The following is an 18606-nucleotide window of genomic DNA, read 5'->3' on the forward strand; positions in this document are numbered from 1 at the left end:
TGCAGCATATGTTGTGCCACCCTAAGGGACCCCTCACCTAACACATGCACACTGCCATTGCAGATTGTGTGTGTTGGTGAGGAGAAAAAGGCAAAGTCGACATGGCATCCCCTCAGGATGCCATGCACACAAAATACTGCCTGTGGCATAGGTATGCCCTATGAGGGTATGCCCTAGAGGTAGGCCCTCTAGCAGGCCTTACAGCCCTAAGGCAGGGTGCACTATACCACAGGTGAGGGCATAGCTGCATGAGCAATATGCCCCTACAGTGTCTAAGTCTATTCTTAGACATTGTAAGTACAGTTGTGGCCATATTAAGTATTGTCAAAAACAAACTCCACAGCTCCATAATGGCTGCACTGAATACTGGGAAGTTTGGTATCAAACTTCTCAGAATAATAAACCCACACTGATACCAGTGTTGAATTTATTAAAAAATGCACACAGAGGGCATCTTAGACATGCCCCCTGTACTTTACCCAATTGTTCAGTGCAGGACTGACTGGTCTGTGCCAGCCTGCTGCTGAGAGACAAGTTTCTGACCCCATGTGGTGAGGGCCTTTGTGCCCTCTGAGGCCAGAAACAAAGCCTGCTCTGGGTGGAGGTGCTTCACACCTCCCCCCTGCAGGAATTGTAACACCTAGCAGTGAGCCTCAAAGGCTCAGGCTTCGTGTTACAATGCCCCAGGGCACCCCAGCTAGTGGAGATGTCCGCCCCTCTGGACACAGCCCCCAATTTTGGTGGCAAGTCCAGAGGAGATAATGAGAAAAACAAGGTGGAGTCACCCACCAGTCAGGACAGCCCTAAGGTGTCCTGAGCTGAGGTGACCCCTGCCTTTAGAAATCATCCATCTTGATTTTGGAGGATTCCCCCAATAGGATTAGGGATGTGCCCCCCTCCCCATAGGGAGGAGGCACAGAGAGGGTGTAGCCACCCTCAAGGACAGTAGCCATTGCCTACTGCCCTCCCAGACCTAAACACACCCCTAAATTCAGTATTTAGGGGCACCCCAGAACCTAGGAAACTAGATTCCTGCAACCTGAAGAGGAAGGACTGCTGACCTGAAGCCCTGCAGAGAAGACGGAGACACCAACTGCTTTGGCCCCAGCCCCACCGACCTGTCTCCCCACTTCGAGGAAAACTGCAACAGCGACGCATCCCACAGGGTCCAGTGACCTCTGAAGCCTCAGAGGACTACCCTGCATCTAAAAGGACCAAGAAGCTCCAGAGAACAGCGGCCCTGTTCAACAATCCTGCAACTTTGCAACAAAGAAGCAACTTTTAAAGATCACACGTTTCCCGCTGGAAGCATGAGACTTTCCACTCTGCACCCGACACCCCCAGCTCGACCTGCAGAAAACTAATACTACAGGGAGGACCGCCTGGCAACTGCGAGCAGCCAGAGTTGACCCCACTGAGCCCCCCCCCCCCCAGCGACGCCTGCAGAGGAAATCCAGAGGCCCCCCCTGACCGCGACTGCCTGCTTCAAGGAAGCCTGGAAAATACACTGCACCCGCAGCCTCCAGGACCTGAAGGAACTGAACTCCAGTGCAGGAGCGACGCTCAGGCAACCCTCTTCCTAGCCCAGGTGGTGGTTACCCCGAGGAACCCCCCCCCCCCCCCAGTGCCTGCCTGAATTGTTGAAGAGACCCCCGGGTCTCCCCATTGATTCCTATTGAAAACCCGATGCCTGTTTGCACTCTGCACCCGGCCGCCCGTGCCGCTGAGGGTGTAATTTCTGTGCCTGCTTGTGTCCCCCCCGGTGCCCTACAAAAACCCCCTGGTCTGCCCCCCGAAGTCGCGGGTATTTACCTGCTGGCAGACTGGAACCGGGGCACCTCTATTTCCATTGAAGCCTATGTTTTTTGGGCACCACTTTGGCCTCTGCACCTGACCGGCCCTGAGCTGCTGGTGTGGTAACTTTGGGGTTGCCTTGAACCCCCAACGGTGGGCTACCTTGGACCCAACATTGAACACTGTAAGGGTTTTACTTACCTGTGAACTTAACAATTACTTACCTCCCCCAGGAACTGTAGATTTTTGCAGTGTCCACTTTTAAAATAGCTTATTGCCATTTTTGCCAAAACTGTACATGCTAGTGTGATTATTCAAAGTTCCTAAGCTACCTGAGTGAAATACCTTTCATTTAAAGTATTGATTGTAAATCTTGAACCTGTGGTTCTTAAAATAAACAAAGAAAATATATTTTTCTATATAAAAACCTATTGGCCTGGAATTGTCTTTGAGTGTGTGTTCCTCATTTATTGCCTGTGTGTACAACAAATGCTTAACACTACCCTCTGATAAGCCTACTGCTCAACCACACTACCACAAAATAGAGCATTAGAATTATCTCTTTTTGCCACCATCTTACCTCTAAGGGGAACCCTTGGCCTCTGTGCACACTATTTCAGACTTTGAAATAGTATATACAGAGCCAACTTCCTACAATAGTGAACCCCAGCTGGTGCAGGAGGCCTGCCGTAGTCTGAAGGTGGGAGACCACTGTCAGGGGTGAAGGCGCCTTCAACAGCCAGTCGTCTAGGTAGGGAAAGACTGAGACCCCCTAATCTGCGCAGATGAGCTGCAACCACCGCCATCACTTTCGTGAACATCCGAGAGGCACTGGTAAGGCCAAAAGGGAGCACACTAAACTGAAAGTGCTTGTGACCTACCACAAATCATAGATAACGTCTGTGGACAGGTAGGATGGGATGTGGAAATAAGCGCCCTGCAAGTCCAACGCTACAATCCAGTCTCCTGGGTCCAAGGCAGACAGAACTTGAGTCAGGGTGAGCATTTTGAACTTCTTCTTGAGGAAGTAGTTCAGGTCCCGAAGATCTTGGATAGGGCGCAAGCCTGTGTCCTTCTTTGGTATCAGAAAGTAGTGGGAGTAACAACCACAACCTACTTCTGGCACGGGGACCCTTTCTATAGCTCCCTTGGCCATGAGAGCCGCGACTTCCAAGTGGAGAAGCACCAAATGATCCTCCGGAAGGTGACGGAAGGATGGTGGCATGTGTGGTGGTGCAGATTCGAAAGGGAGGGAGTAGCCCTTCAGAATTATTTACAAAACCCACCCGTCCGTGGTGATATGTTCCCAGTGGGGCAGGTGATGGCGGATTCTGCCACCAACTGGGCGGGAGTGAGGGGACGGACTAGGAAGGATTGGAGGCTGTTGCGGGGGCAGAGGTGGACTGGACAGACCTCTGGTTCCCTGTCCCACGGCCACGTGGGATTCCGTGCCCCCGGCCACGCATAGGCTGTCCAGCGTGCATGGCCCGGTGGCTGGGTTGAGGACGTGACAGGGCGCCCCTTCCGTGGCCACGAAAGGGATAAAAAGCGGACTGTGGGGGGGGCGTGTGGCGGAAGAAAGGCCAAGGGACCGAGGAATCCTTGAACTTCCCCAAGGCAGAGTCCGCTTTGTCTCCGAAGAGACGGGTGCCATCAAAGGGCATGTCCATGAGTGACTATTGGACATCCCCTGAGAAGCCAGAAGTATGTAACCAGGCATGGCGCCGTATGGCCAATGTCGTTGCAACTGATCTGCCCAGAGTCGGTCGTATCCAGTCCACAACGGATCGTGAACTTTGCCGCATCTCTCCCGTCTTTGACTGCTTGGGAGACAATAGCACGGGCCTCCTCCGGTATCTGCAGCAAGACTTGCGAAACCGTATCCCACAGTGAGTGGAAATAACAGCTCAAAAGACATGCAGTGTTCACGGACCGCAGCGCGAGGCTGGAGGAAGAAAACAACTTCTTACCAAATTGTTCCAGCCTTTTGGATTCCGTATCTGGGGGTGCGGAAGGGAACGTGCCAGAAGAAGAGGACGCCTGGATTACAAGACTATCAGGCGTAGGATGTTGGGACAGGAACTTTGGGTCATTCAGCGCAGGTCGATGGCGGCGAGCGATTGTCCTGTTCACAGGAGCCCCTGTGTTGGGTTTGGACCATGTACCCAAAAGGACATCAGTGAGGGCCTCAATAAATGGGAGAAGGGGTTCAGACGTAGAAGCCCCAGGCTGAAGCACCTCCGTCAGGAGATTAGACCTGACTTCGACAGTAGGTAGCTCAAGGCCAAGGACCTCAGCCGCCCTACTAACCACCATAGTATAGGTAGCTCTCTCCGCCGTAGCCACGGTAGGAGGAGACAGCATGCCAGCATCAGGAGAAGCATCCAGACCACTGGCTTTGCCCAAGTCCTGTGCCCAGTCCATAGTAGGGTCTTTCTGGTATTCATAAGGGTCCTGGGACCCCACCAATTCCTCCCCGTATTCGTACCCATAGGAAAATGGGTCTGTGGTCGGGCGACTAATGAGGAAACGAAGTCAGCGGATTGCTGGTTCAGGTGAGTTTTTTTTGTGCTTTTTTTTTTTGCTTGTGGGCAAGAGAAGTAATTAGTAGTATTCAGTCCTGGTCTGGTAACAGCTGCGCTTCATGTTCTCCTTTCCTTTTCTCTCTTCTTCCAGGGCTCCCGGGAGGCACATGTGAGGAAACACGAGATAAAGCACGGGTAAGTTGCTTATCCTATTTATCTTTTTCCTTCGTTCTTTTCTGTCTTCACTTTTCCCTGTTCTTGCTTTCTTGTGGGATTATGTTTGTTTCTTGTCCCCTCTTCCTCCTGTTTCCTTTATTTTTTCTTGTTGTCTATTTCTTGGTTACTCATCTGTAACCTCTCTCTCTCTTTTCCAGTCTTCCTGTGATCCTGTTTTGAACCTCCTCTTTGCTGCTTTGGGTATTTTCTCAGCTACATTTGTCTGATCTCTCTCTCTCTGTCTGCCTTCCTTTTAGTGTTATCTTGCTTTCGTACTGTCTTCTTTTTCTCCTGCTCTTTTCTATTTTTGTCTTACTCCTTTCTGCTGTTGTGTGTACGGCGTTTCCCCCCTTCTTCCCTCCTCCTCCTCCTGCTATTACCGTCTCGGTTTCTGTCCTGCAACTTCCTCCCAGCCACCCTCACCTTTCCCTTCCCAGCAAGTGGGAACGCACCTGGAATGGCCACGCTTCTCCTTAAGCATGCCTGGAAAGATCGCAGGGTGCCTCCCCACGCCGCTGGCAGAGCCTTGAATCCTCTGGCCCGAACTCCAACAGCTCCTTGAGTCCTCTTGTCTCCCGGTCATTCTCCCGGCATTGCACGATTCCTTTGTCGTCTACTTCCGTTTTTCCTGCTCCTTCTGCTCCTCTTTTCTCATTCACCTCTGATCTCCTCTCTTGTACCGTCAGGAAGGCGCAAAGTGTCTGCCGCTTCCCTTTGGGCCCCGGAAGTCGTAGGGGATTGGTTGTCAAACCTTCCCCTTTTGGGTTGGAGGCGGCAGTGTCAGTCTGCTCCGCTTCATCGGACGGGTCTGATGTCAACAGCCCGTCACAGGGTCAGAATCCGCATTTTGACTCCTACCCGATGCTGCTCCGACTCATCAGGAATGAGAATTGGGTTGACGTCAATAGTGAGCACCACCTACATCAGGAGCGTCTATAAAGGACCCGGCGCCGGTCTCGATTGTGCATCCGGCGTCAGTCCTGATCTGCGCACGGACCTGAAGCCCCCAGCGTGGAACCCGAAGGCCCCTCAGCCAAGCCCCTTGGGCCCAAAGGCGCCGTATCAGGGGTGGCAGCCCAAGATGAGGTGCACAGGCTCGTAGAGCTCTTTGAGTTGGGCCGGGTCACCTGGCTCTGGGAAACTCCGGGAATCGCCGAGTCGACCCAGACGTAGGCTCTGAGGATGGAGGCCTAGCATGTGGACGCTCGTACCGCGTCGGGCGAGCGACGGGGTGAAATCGGAGAGCGATGGGACTTCTTTGACTTCTTCTTTTTACCTTGACCCGAGGACTTCAAAGAAGACGAGTGGTGATGGCTCCGTGATCGATCAAGACCTTCCTCTCGAGCGAGATCAGGACCTACGCAGAGTCGAGTGCCGGGCCGCCATCAGCTTTAGTGACCGCTCCCTCAAAGCCTTCGGATGCATTGCCCGACACTCGGAGCACGACTTCGGGTCATGGTCGCGGTCGAGGCACCACAGGCAAACACGAAGAGGATCCGTCACCAACATCATGTGGTGGCAGTCCTCGCACGACTTGAACCCGGTCTTAAGGGACATCCTCGACGCACCAAGGGTCGCACCAAAAAAGTTCAACATAACTGTCAAATTCGGCCAAAAATTAGCCAAGGGTACCTCTCTCTCGGATCAGCGCGGAAAGAAAAGAACTGACATCACTGCACAAGGCGTCTGTTTTTCTCCCAACGTCATCACGGCGACCATGACGCCTGCGGAGTCGACCGACGCCACCTATGAACATGCAAGGGTATTGCTCGAAGAAACATCTCTAGATCCAGTCTGACGCCTGGGGGAAAATTCTAAGGTAAGGAATGTGCAACTAGAAGTCTCTATCAGATACACAATTTACACATGTCACATTACAAACTCATTTTTGATACATTTCAGAGCCTACCTTTTTTTAATGTCTGCAAAGCTAAGCGGTCTTACCGCTAAACCCTCGCAAATAGTTGTTTATGTAACTTGTCTCTTGATCAGTTGTATAGATAGTTGAGGTCAGGTTTGCAGATACTGTGCATTGAGATTAGAATCTTGACAGTTATTTCAACTGGTTCAAACACTACTTTTTAGCAGTTTTATCTGAAACATGTTCAAGATAAACTGATAATTTGCTTATATATGCACAGAATTATAACTTTCATTTTCTATTGTAACTCTGACAGATATGCTGCTACTTAATAATGCTAAACTGTAAAAGATGAAGTCTGAAGTCTTTATATTAAATGTATATAAATAATCTCTACAAGGTGATAATGAAGCATTTATCTCAGATTCATACCTTACTTCTCATTTTAGTATATTTTTGAGATGTGCATTTTCTTCACATTGCTGTGGGCGCTTTGAATGCTTGCGTGAAATCCTTTGGCCTCTTCCCACTTCTGTTCAAAGAATTGATGTGCAAGTGCTTATTACATCACATTTGCATTACAAAAGTGTTTTGTACCTGGGAGTCTCAACGTCATTGCTGAATAGACTGCTGAATAAACTACAGATTGTGCAGAATGCTGCAGCCAGACTTTTATGTCATGTCCCTAGGCACGCCTCGGTTTCAATCTATCTGCGTAAGGTTCATTGGCTGACTATTAGAAGAGGATCAAATACAGGGCTACGACTCAAAATGTCCCTAAGTATCTTGGTTGCCTAGTGACTCCGCATGTTCCTAAACTGGGCCTCGCTATCATCCCTCTGGTGAAACTGGCTAGGCAGGGAGGACATTCCTTTAAATACTTAGAGCCCAAACTGCGAAATGTGCTGCCTCTCAGGGTAAGACCCCCCACCTCTCTAGAGATTTTTCAAAAGAAGCTGAAGACCTGGCTATTTTAGGTTCAGACGTTTTCTTTCTAGTCTATTAGTGCGGGTGCTGGGAAGCCCTGTTTGGGCAGCCACACTCTTTGTGAATGCAAATCAATTCAACTCACTATTAACTGCTATTTTAATGTCTGCAGAGCTAAGCGGAGAGCCCCATTTCCTTTTTTCTATTTGACAATGTGACTATTCAAAAATTCCACTGTTTCGATGCATTGTTTCTATGCAACACACACTGCCCTGCCCTGCTTGGGGTCTGAAATCACCAACTTGACACAGATGGATTGGAGCTTAGGGGAGAGACAAAGCAGAGACTACAGAGACTAGGAATGAAGAAGTGGAAAATAAGTGCATGTGGATTGTGGCAACATGAATCAAAGTTAGATTATAGTGACAGGATGGAGCAGGAAATAGATTAGATGCTCACTACTGAAAAGACATCAGTCAGAGGGGTATCCTTTGGGCTGAAGATAGAAACAAGGTGAAGAAAAATGAGGAGGTATAGGGGCTAGCCCAGTAATGCTAAGCTGGGGGATATAGGTACTGGTAGGGTGCAGCTGCATGGAAGCTCTCTGCAACAGTCCATGGGTGGAACACAGATAAGGAGAACTGTTAAATGGGATTCAGGAGAACATTGACTCCGATGCATCAACACAGGCAGCTGTGAAGCAGACATAGCAAGCTATCTAGAAACACAGATTCATATTTTGTAACTTAAATGAAGGAGAGGGGGTGTAGAACTAGAACTATGAGAAAAAAGCATAGTGCTGCTTACCTATCATATCCCCTTGTTCATGGATCATTGCTCCCAAGTCCTTAAATATTTCATTTATGTTCAGAATATCCGCCTGGATTAAAAAAACAATGTTTTGTTATGTTGGATTTGGTACCATTTATACTCAAATATGCAACCACAGTTGTGCTGAATTAACATATGTATCCATCTTTTAAAGTGAGTCAGATGCGTCAGTTCATACTAAATGTGGATTGTTAAAAAAATTTACAGCATTTTTTAAGCGCAGTAGAGGTCTAGTGGCATTTTCAAATCTAATTCCTCTGGTGTTCTGGTGACAGCATTTATATAATATTTTGACTACAGATATATTACCTTGCTTCCTGTCCATACATAACACTTTGTTTATGGGCACCCTCGTGTGTCAGCCCTTCAGTTGTCATCTTTATATAATTCATATATTTATATAGCACATGATCACCAAGGGGGGGATATGTATGTATGTGTGTATATATATATATATATATATCTGTGTGTGTGTGTGTGTGTGTGTGTGTGTGTGTGCGCGCATGTGCGTCACGTTCCGCTGCAGAGTCACATGCTGTGCATATACTTCTGCCATCTAGTGCTGGGCTCGGAGTGTTACAAGTTGTTTTTCTTCGAAGTGTTTTCGAGTCACGGGATGGAGTGACTCCTCCTCTTGGATTTCATTGCACATGGGCATCGACTCCATGTTAGATTGTTTTCTTTCCGCTGTCGGGTTCAGACGGGTTTTCTTTCGCTCCGATAATTCGATTCGGAAAACTTTGAAAACGCTTAATTTTCGACAGTATTGTATCGATTGGGTCTACATATTCTATCAACACATCGGTACCGTCGGAAAAGACAACTCTACTCACCCTTCGGGGCACGCGCGCCCAACTCGGGCCTGGTCGGGCCGACCGCGTGGAAGCCTCATGGATCGGACTCCATTCTGATTCTGTCCTCGGTCCCACGCCAAATTCCCATATACAAACCAACACCTTGTCTGTAATCTCTGCCTTTCCCCAGATCACCAGGAAGAAAATTGCGAGGCCTGCAAATACTTCCGATCAAAAAAGACACTTCGAGACAAACGAGCACGAAGGCACGAGATGGTGTCCAAAAGCTCCAAACATCTCGACATCGAAGAGAAAGAAATCATGCAGACAGCAGTCTCTGTTCGAGGTTCCGACTCCGACCAGGAATCCGAGGAAGACAGACCGGTCATGGCAGGACAACACATGAGTACGCCTGCCCCTGTACCATCACAAAGACCAAAATATAAGGCCTTTGGTATGCCACTGCCGGAAGGCCATGGCTCTACCCGAAAGAAGACACCCGGTGACCAAACCGCCCGTTCGGCACTGAAAAAGGCCACTCCTCCGAAACCATCGGAGTCGACAAAAGGCTCCGTCTCCGACTCGAGCAAACACCGCTCTTCGGAGTCGAAATTTCGGAAATCCCTTTCGGAGCCGAGACCATCCACAACACCATATTTTTCTATACCGAAAAAGCAGGCTTCGGAGCCAAAAAGAGCAGGTTACACTGAGGAGCATGGACTTTCTAAGAGACTCAAAGAAAGCCATAAGACTTCTGAGGAGGACTCCCAAGTACAGCCAATACTTGAAGTGATGGACGAAAGGCAAGCCAGGATTCAGGGCTGAGGCTTCCCTTGTCCATACCCTTTAAGTAATTACTAATAATTGCAAAAATAATAAAAACAGACTAATGACGTGCCTTAAATTGCTTGGGTTCCCTCATATCAGCTGTTCCTTAACAATATAACTAACAGATGCTGTTAAATCCATTCCACTTATACACTGCCACTATAATAATGAAATTGGCTGTCGAAATCGGTCTACTGTGGGATGTGGGGGGGGGGGGGGGACTTTCAATAAACAACTTATTGGATGGGAAAGATATTCCTAATATTCGCTAAAACACACAGTACATCAAATCCTCAGTAGACAGGCTGTAAAGTCAAAGTATGCCACCGCACCCAGATATTCAAATGAAACCCAAGTAACAGCTCTGCTCAGAGAAAAATATATTTCAGCTGTATCATAGAGCTCTAAGAAAATACAAACTTGGATCAAGCCATGCAAGTAGGTTCAAGCTATTATCCTGCCTAATAGGCTGTAGCATGCAGAATATCTGTACCTAGAAAATGCAGCGCTAGGGGTGTACCAGCCACCAGTCTTTTTTTAAAAATAAGTTCCTAGTTATAAATGAAACGGAAATCTCTGAAAACGACTAAAAGCGCAGGTTTACTCCATTCCTGCTAATATATATTATACTTCTGGGTTTCAGTTGTGTTTTCTACCAATATCACCTTTATGTAGTTTCAACGGTGACCACATTCACTCATGACTCTGTATACTTTCCCTGAGTTCGTGGAGTAGTTATTCTGCACCCATTGCTGTAGGTATCATCATTTTGTAATGACCACACAAGGTGTCACTTGTTTCATTTAACTCCTGCACATGCAACCTCTCTCAGCGTAAAGGTGAACACATTGATTAGAAAGTCTTCCCCAACCGGAATTCTCCAGCCGTCCCAAGGTACTCAGCTATGCCCTTTTGTTGAGTGGCAGCTCCTCCATACTGGCATAGACGTGGAAAACCAATGATCAACACACAATCTACCACAACACGTAAGCTAGCTCATATCTAGAACTCTGTCCACATCATCAGTCACAGCTTTTAAGCAGGTTATAAGTTGCACTGAAGAAGCTGACCATCATTTGTATTTCACACTATGTAATGGATGCAATGCCACCACAGTGACTCACAGCTTTCTGGTTATTGCATGATGAGAACCATCTGATTTGTTAACGCTGACATTTTACTATTGAAATTCATGTAATCTGAAATGTTAAAATCTGCATAGAAACTGAGTTAACATAGAAAATTAAGACATGCATTGGAAAATGTGCCTACTTGAGTGACCACCAATAATCACGAAGAGTACCCACTAATGGCTTAATAATGTGAAGTGTCCAGCTCATATTTGGATTAATGTAGTAGTATGTCATATCAATGGCTATGTATTATGTTTTTCCTTATTTATAATAGGCCTTAATTTAGTGAGGTCTTGGGCATAGTTGCATGGCCTCATGTCAAGTTGCATTGCTTAGACAAATCATAACATGGCTGCTTAGAGAATTAAATTGTGATTTTCCATTGCGTTGACCAGATGCTAGTAGCTGAAATTCTTTCCCATGAGAACTGCTTGCTAGAAAATATTGTACTAGCTATAGATACTTTGTAGGAGCGGACAATGGAAGCACTGACTGGAGGATAAGCCATTACAATTTGGTTACCTGACGAGCGGAACAGGAGAAGAGGAGCCAATCATCGACATGTGAACAATGGTTTAGTAAATTCTTAGATTTGAAGTTCTACTTTCATTGGACTAAACGTAAACATACGATTCTTTAACCAATAACAAAGTGGGAATTAGTTTTAGGGAATCTAACTTAGTCGGTCTGCACCGAGAGGAGAGAGGTAATTCTCCCTGTTCTTTCTTAACCATCCTGAGAGGACAGCTATTATTCTTTTCCGAACTGCATGAAGAGACTTTGCTCTCTTGAATTTTAATACTGAATTCCGATGCATTGCTGACCGAACAGATGTCCAATTGATGAAGACCGCTACCGCTTGCTGAACCATACTGAGGCAAGGCATCAGACGATGTTACTGATTATTATGTGTATTTGCTTTTGTCCTTAAGTGCCAACCGCTAATTTTGATAGCGCCATAGTTAGATGTTTTCCAAATTTGTGTTGACTAAATTGTTTTTCATGAAGCCCAAACATGCCATTCTAATCAGAAGGTTAGTTAGGATACTCACGGATGATGCTTGCTAAATATTAACAACAGTTGATGTCTTTTCTTTGCCGAATCTAAATGTATGCTATTTCGTTTGCAGAGTTATTCTTGCTATTGATTCGTAGTGTATCTTTAGAATGTGTAGTGGTGCAAGCTTTGATTAAATTGCGGTTCTTTAGGAGATTTGGCAGCCAGTAATGTTCCCATATATTTATCATTTGATTTTTAGGCTAAGTTATGTGATGCTAGCACTGTTAATATAGGGAAATAAACATTCTAACTTTTACATAAAGGTGTGGTTATCCATGAAGAGGTCATGGCATGTGGAAATTACTGACACCTAAGAAAATTGATGTTATTGATCGGTATTGTTATTGATTTGTTTTGGAACAGGGTCATATGGTGGGAACTACTCTAAGCGCAGTCAAAAGTTTAATTGAAGCTCTAATGCGTCCCCATATAATCTAACGATAAGAAACCAAATACGGTCAGATGCGCTAACAAGCTCTCCATCTTTCGCCTTGACTTCTGCTCGTCCTAGGTTTATTCCCACCTAACAGAGAACATCCTATGGATACCCTCTTATGGACTCTTCAAAATTCCACTTCGTCTTTTCCATCTCTCAGTGTCAAGAACGATCACCATTCCTCTTTTGGCGTCCGAGTCTTTAAGTATGTGAGCAACTATGTTTTACATCAATGTAATCAGCAGTGTTTAATTTGCTGTAAGTATACAATAGCGAAAAAGGATGTTTATACACACTCTGCATGTGTGCGCCAAGGGTACATTAAGATTGTGTTTGCATCCACATGAACAGGATGCTTGTAATCAGGTGGGCAAACGGAGAAGGGGGAGGGTATTATACTTTTGCCTCAACAAAGGTCCTCTCCCCATGCACTGGCACAGCCACCCAGGTTACAACCACCTCCATGTATCCATTGAGGTGGGTCAGATGTGTCAAGCTCAGCCAATGTGTGGAGTAGCAAGGTAAATGCTGGACTGAGGCATATAAGATCAGCTATAGACTCTGGGCTTTCTCTCACTTAGACAGCCCACTTGTAGCTACCTACCTACCTTTGGGAGCAGACCATAGCCTGCATGCAGTTTTGAGCAGTCACATCTGTTTTTGGACAAGCGGAAATTAGCAAAATGCACAATTTGGGTTTGCCAGGGCACAAGATGTAGTGCTTTTTGGCATCACCAAAATCACAGAATTTAATTATGTTATTATAAGGCAACATTCTGCCTTTCACAACGAGTGGCCAAGCCCTGTAGCCTTTTAGAACTACCCTACAGTATGTGCTTGGTTGGCTCAGAGTATTGTGCTGATGTGCCCTGTCTGGTTTGTGGGGGCAGGTGGAGGTATGTACAGGACACTGCCCTAGTTACAAAGACACCGGAAACAGTTTAAGTTTACCAGGAAGTGGGTTGAAAAGATTTAATAGAAAATGTAGGTGAGTCCATTATAGTGGCTTAATTTTGTCCCGGTGTCCAGTACTGGGTATCACTAGTTTCAGGACAGAACAGATGCCACATAAACCTGAAATATGCATCTTAATGTACTATAAAGTACCATTTATCTGCCACTGAAATTCTCATAGTATAAAAGGGAACTGAGGTAGGTATACCTGAAACATATATAATTTGTAAGTAGAGGATAAACACTGTTTGTGCACACGCAGACTTCAATAATAGGAAATTGGTAGTTGCTGGTAGTACAGTAGTAACATTCCAACAAAGAGCAATAAAGTGTACATTGATGAAAAAACAATTCCAAGCCGCACATTTGAAGGGCAGATTAATGTAATGATACTGAAAAGTGGAATTTATCAGCAACACTTTTTTCAGTTTATTATCGAAGACTGTAATTAATGCTGTAATAGGGTTTGTACCTGATTACATTGTAAATAAGAGTATTTTCCAAATTACTGATGCAGGTACATTCTTGTTTTGTTTCTATACCAACTTTTTAAAATAATTACTGCTTGTAAGCATCCTACTTTAGGAAAATATATCTATGTACGTCTGCATTCTTTTCTTCTCGTCCACCTGATCCTCGGTATGAAACAGGTGAATGAAATCAATAGTGTTCCCTCCGTTCTGTAGATTACAGAATTTGTCACTTTAATGTCATACCTCAAGTTGTCTGATAGATGTTTCTCTCTCTTCAATAAGGCGAAGATCATCTTCTGTAATGTCTTCATACTGTGCCTGAGCTTGAGGTTGGCTCTCACTGAAGATAAAATATAAAACTTTGGTTTAAAACCCTTGCAGCATGAAAGTATTATGGAGATACTCAAAGTAGCAGGAGTCATTCATTTAAAAAGAAAAAAAAGAATAGCAACATTTCATTCCCATATCACATATGTCACGTAAAACGGGTACACCCATGACTCATACGTAGCGCACACAGCTTCTCCCCATAGCCCACACATAATGAGGGCAAGGCACTGCAGGTGAATGATGTGGACTATTAATCACTGCTACTACAACCAGCGACCACATACGCAGGATTTAAGGCGCACTAGACAGTGTCACAGAGAAGGGGTTCACTCACTCGCAGCTCCCGGGAGGGTAAGGGGCAGGGTAACGCATGGTGGGGAGGGTGAGGGGGCACCCCAAAAAAAATTAATAAAAATTAAACTCACCTTTTTTCCCGCGCCACACCGCTACATCCGCTCTGCTCCTCTGTTGCAGCCGCAGGCACAGGCTCCCAGCCTACCCTGCTCAAAGCAGCGTCAGGATTGGCTGGAAGCGCCCATACAGGGCGCTCCCAGGCAGACTGGAAGCCTGTACAGGCTCTCTCCAGCCCAGCAACACAGTGACGGCCGGCCAAACATACTTGTGCACTGACGGGGGAGTGCTGTGCACTCCCCCTCCGTCCACGTCATGGCAGTGGCCAGCCCACTTTTATAGAAACAACATAATAAACTGAGTTTAGTATGTTGTTTCTATAAAGGTTTTGCAGCTCCTGCTGCGGGCAGAGGGGGGTAAGGGTGGGGGGTGGGGTGGCCTGGGTTCACTTTGGTCACAACTCTGATGATGTGACAAAAAGCATAGTAAAACATGGGACACACAAAGTGGACTTGCATAAATGCGGAGCTCACTGAAGGAAACTACATTAGTGCAGGAAAACGTACAGGGCATAACAGATCAGCTTTTTAAAGGCATGCAGAGTGCATTCGCTCAAAAAATAGATATACAGCAAAATATCCGTACACAAATGGACCAATATAGTGTATTTAGCTCTTGACAGTTTGTATAGCTATGGCATCATGCCAACAGCAATAAAAAACTCTTGTGACTCTACTGGACACCTCAAAAACGGATTGGTTGCAATTAATAATCTGAGTATTTGTTTGAATACAACATCTAATATTTACATTTTCACACCTTTTCATTAAATCCCCCCCCGGGTTGGTGGGTTGTCGATTTCAGATTAAAAGGAAAATACTTTTAATGATCGGACTATACAAAGCTAACAACTGTTTGAAAAGTCTCAGAGCCAAGCAGTCTTCAGGAGATTAGAAAAAAGTTGTTTTGCACTAGGAAAATGTGCAAGACTGCAAACCAATCAATGTTTGGAAGACGTGACCACAACAGCCACCTAAGAAGTGTGCCACTTGGAATAAAAGGTAAAGAAACACAATTTAGAAACACTTGGAATGTTGTCCTAGATCATTATTTAGGTATCACTGACGTTGTTGTCTTCCCAATAGGGGAAGCCCACTAGGAAATCTCTTTGATGCACATACACAAACATTAGTGAAGAAGACTTAGATCAACTCAGCTAGCTACTGATTGCCATTACGACAGTGGATTTTTGACTTGATGAAAACGTTAAAACAAAATGGTTCAGAGCTTTTGCCTAAGTTTTAATTAAACGGTCATTGATGCAAGAAATGGTCAAGGGTTTCATTTGCGCTGGAGCAGTATCTATAGTTACCAGCATTATATTTTCCAGGGTGGCAATCGGAAACCAGACATTAAAATAAACAAAATGTAGGATATCTGACCCAAACTGGTTGTAGATGAAACTACTTTGGATATTGCAAAATCATCAAAATACTATTTTCTTCCTATACATTTTCTTCAAAACCTCTGATAATTTTTCTAATGAGAGCGTTGAAAAAACGTACATACATATTAAGCTACAGGCTTCCCTAAGAATTGTGCAGGAGGAAGGAGGTTCAATATAACATATAACTCCGCATAACTGGAAGGACCAAGAAAGGGCTTCTTAAGGAAATGACGACTTTCATAATATTATTCAAATACGAAAAGAAATAGACCTAAAACCACAGGGGCCAATTTGACAGTTACTTGCTTAAGATGTTGGGCTTAGTGTCTAGTGGACTGAATGACAGGCATCTAAATGCTCTAAAAGTATCTACTGTCCCAGGGTAAAAGGAGAAAAGCTTGTGGAAGAAGACATATCAGGAATAGTGTTCCAAACTACTGATAGAAGGTGGAAAGTGGGTTCAGATGCACAGCCTGCAGTTACATTTCAAAGTCTTCACAGGCCAATCTATTAGGTTATTATTTCAAATCATATGCATTTTGTCAAGTATGAAGAATGATATCAGACTGAATGCTAAGACCTGGGATGATGGGAGTTGGATGGATGAGAACATCTGATTTCCAGAAAATGATTTTAAAAGGTTTCATTTTCAGTAACTTAATACAAGGTTTTGAACTTTGAAGGAAAATATTTTTGACAGGGAAAATGTATAGGTCAAATGTTATAGGTCTTCAAGTCCTGTTATTAATGTTACCTTCCATCAAACGTGGACATTTTGTTTGTCTTCTGAAGCATATGTATTATTACAGTGGGAATTAGTGGGTTAGGACCACATCAGCATCAATATGTCCGAACTGGAACAGACCTGTTAAATGTAGGGAAGATCGCTGATCGACTAGTATCCAGAGGAACACTAGGATGAAATGCCCAGAGAGTAACAAAGATAACAGTTGCAGCTGATACAATTTTTAGAGAGACGCTAGCAAAAACAGAGTGAAGTAACTCAGCTAGATTACGTGACCTATCCTACCACTGATGGGTGATTTTGTACGCTTGTAAGTGTAATATTTGAAATATTTGTTGATATATAATCTGTTCTAGAGACACGTCCCTACTTCCTCAGTGCAATAACTCCCTCAAAAACAACACACTTCAAACTCAGGGGATAGGTCAAGCTGGTGCCCATTGTATTTTGGCATGGAGGCGGTCTTGGTGAGAGCTCAGAGGCACAGACAGCCAGGGGCGGGGAGCTGCATGACAGCAGACAGCCCCCCAAGCGAGACTGCCGTGTGCCTGGGCAAAGTGTCTGCCACGGGCAGAGGAGCCCATGAGCGGCGAGTGGAGTGCCTGCCACTCTGGCCCAGGGCCCGGGTGTGGGACCGAGTGACGGAAGCAGCGAAGGCTAGACCTGGCCCCCTAGAGGGAGCAGTAAGAAACGCCGGCAAGCGACAGTGGCCGGCTGGAGCGGGCAAGGACAGGGGGCTACGCAGCGTTGGGTGGCCCGCTGAGCGGGGCTGCCAAAGACAGGCAAAACGGAGAACAGGCCAGGTGCGGAGCCTGAAGTGGAGACAGTGGGGTGCTGTGCTTGTGGCCCTATGCCCCGGCCCCCAGTGACGGGTGCTAACTACGATGGATGGCCTGCAATAGGGGGGAAGTCTGTGAGGAAGAATGGCCGGGCCAACGCCCACGGCAGGGGGGGGGCCTGTAAGAGTGGGCACAGGTCCCATAAACAGAGACAGTCGAGGGAAGGGGGGCTGCGGTGAAGGCCTTCCCAGAGGGGGAGATTACGGAGAACCAATCCGTACCAAAGCGAACAGACTTCAGGGAAGGAGTGTAGGTGGGGGGCCCGAGAGAGACAACTGAGCTTGTAGTGGAGACGAAGGGACACAGGAGGTAAAAGGGACAGACAGCGCGAAGGAGCAAGGCAGAGGCCTGATTTGCTGCATAACATGGTGAAACCAAAAAAACCAAGGCCACCTGCAATTAACAAAATGAACAATTATGCAATTGCTAAACAGGCCCCAACCTCCTCAGGACAGGACTCAGAAAGACTGGAGGCAATAGAACCCTCGCAGGGAGCTATAATGCAGCAATCTAAGATCTTAAGTCCACTTTAGGGCCCAAGTTGGACGCAGTAACAGCGGACATCTCCCTCCTGCGCGCTGATCTTCAGAAGATGACAAATAAGCTGTCTACGGCGGAATCTGACATACAGGCACTCAGGTCAACCTCTAAGAGCTTAGAAGAGCAACTGTGAATTCTTGCAGTGCAGCAAAGAATACTGGCGGCAATGCTTGAAGACCAGGAAGGCAGCACAAGATGGAACATTATCAGGGTGGTTGGGGTCCGGGAGGGGTCAAGTGTGGACCTCTTTCTCGAAGACCTTAGACTGAAAACCCTCTGCCCCAAGCGGTTATCAAACTTCTTCTCAGTGTGACGGGCACACAGGGAGCCGATTCCGCATCAGAGAATGGGGCTCCCCCAACAACAATCATTGCCATAATCTTTAATCAGCGAGATCGAGATGCCATTCTATAGGTGACTTGCACTACAAAAATGCTGTCATTAGGTTTTTTCCAGACTATACATTTCAAGTCCAGAAGCAGTGTTGTAGTTTCAATGAAGTTAAAAAAAAGCACTGCGAGC

At 46.1% G+C, this 18606-nt stretch overlaps 1 protein-coding gene across 2 annotated transcripts in view; it reads right to left on the minus strand.

Annotated features, from left to right (window-relative positions):
• Positions 1-18606, minus strand: part of STX7 (syntaxin 7) — a 202228-nt gene that overhangs the window by 12504 nt on the left and 171118 nt on the right. For both annotated transcript variants that reach the window (XM_069235168.1, XM_069235169.1), the window contains exons 7-8: positions 14076-14172; positions 8131-8203 (exon numbers count right to left, since the gene is read on the minus strand). In XM_069235168.1, coding sequence (XP_069091269.1) covers positions 8131-8203; positions 14076-14172 — 170 coding nt within the window. The remainder of the gene's footprint in view (positions 1-8130; positions 8204-14075; positions 14173-18606) is intronic.

The sequence above is a fragment of the Pleurodeles waltl genome, chromosome 5 (genome assembly GCF_031143425.1).
Source record: "Pleurodeles waltl isolate 20211129_DDA chromosome 5, aPleWal1.hap1.20221129, whole genome shotgun sequence".
Lineage (NCBI taxonomy): Eukaryota > Metazoa > Chordata > Amphibia > Caudata > Salamandridae > Pleurodeles > Pleurodeles waltl.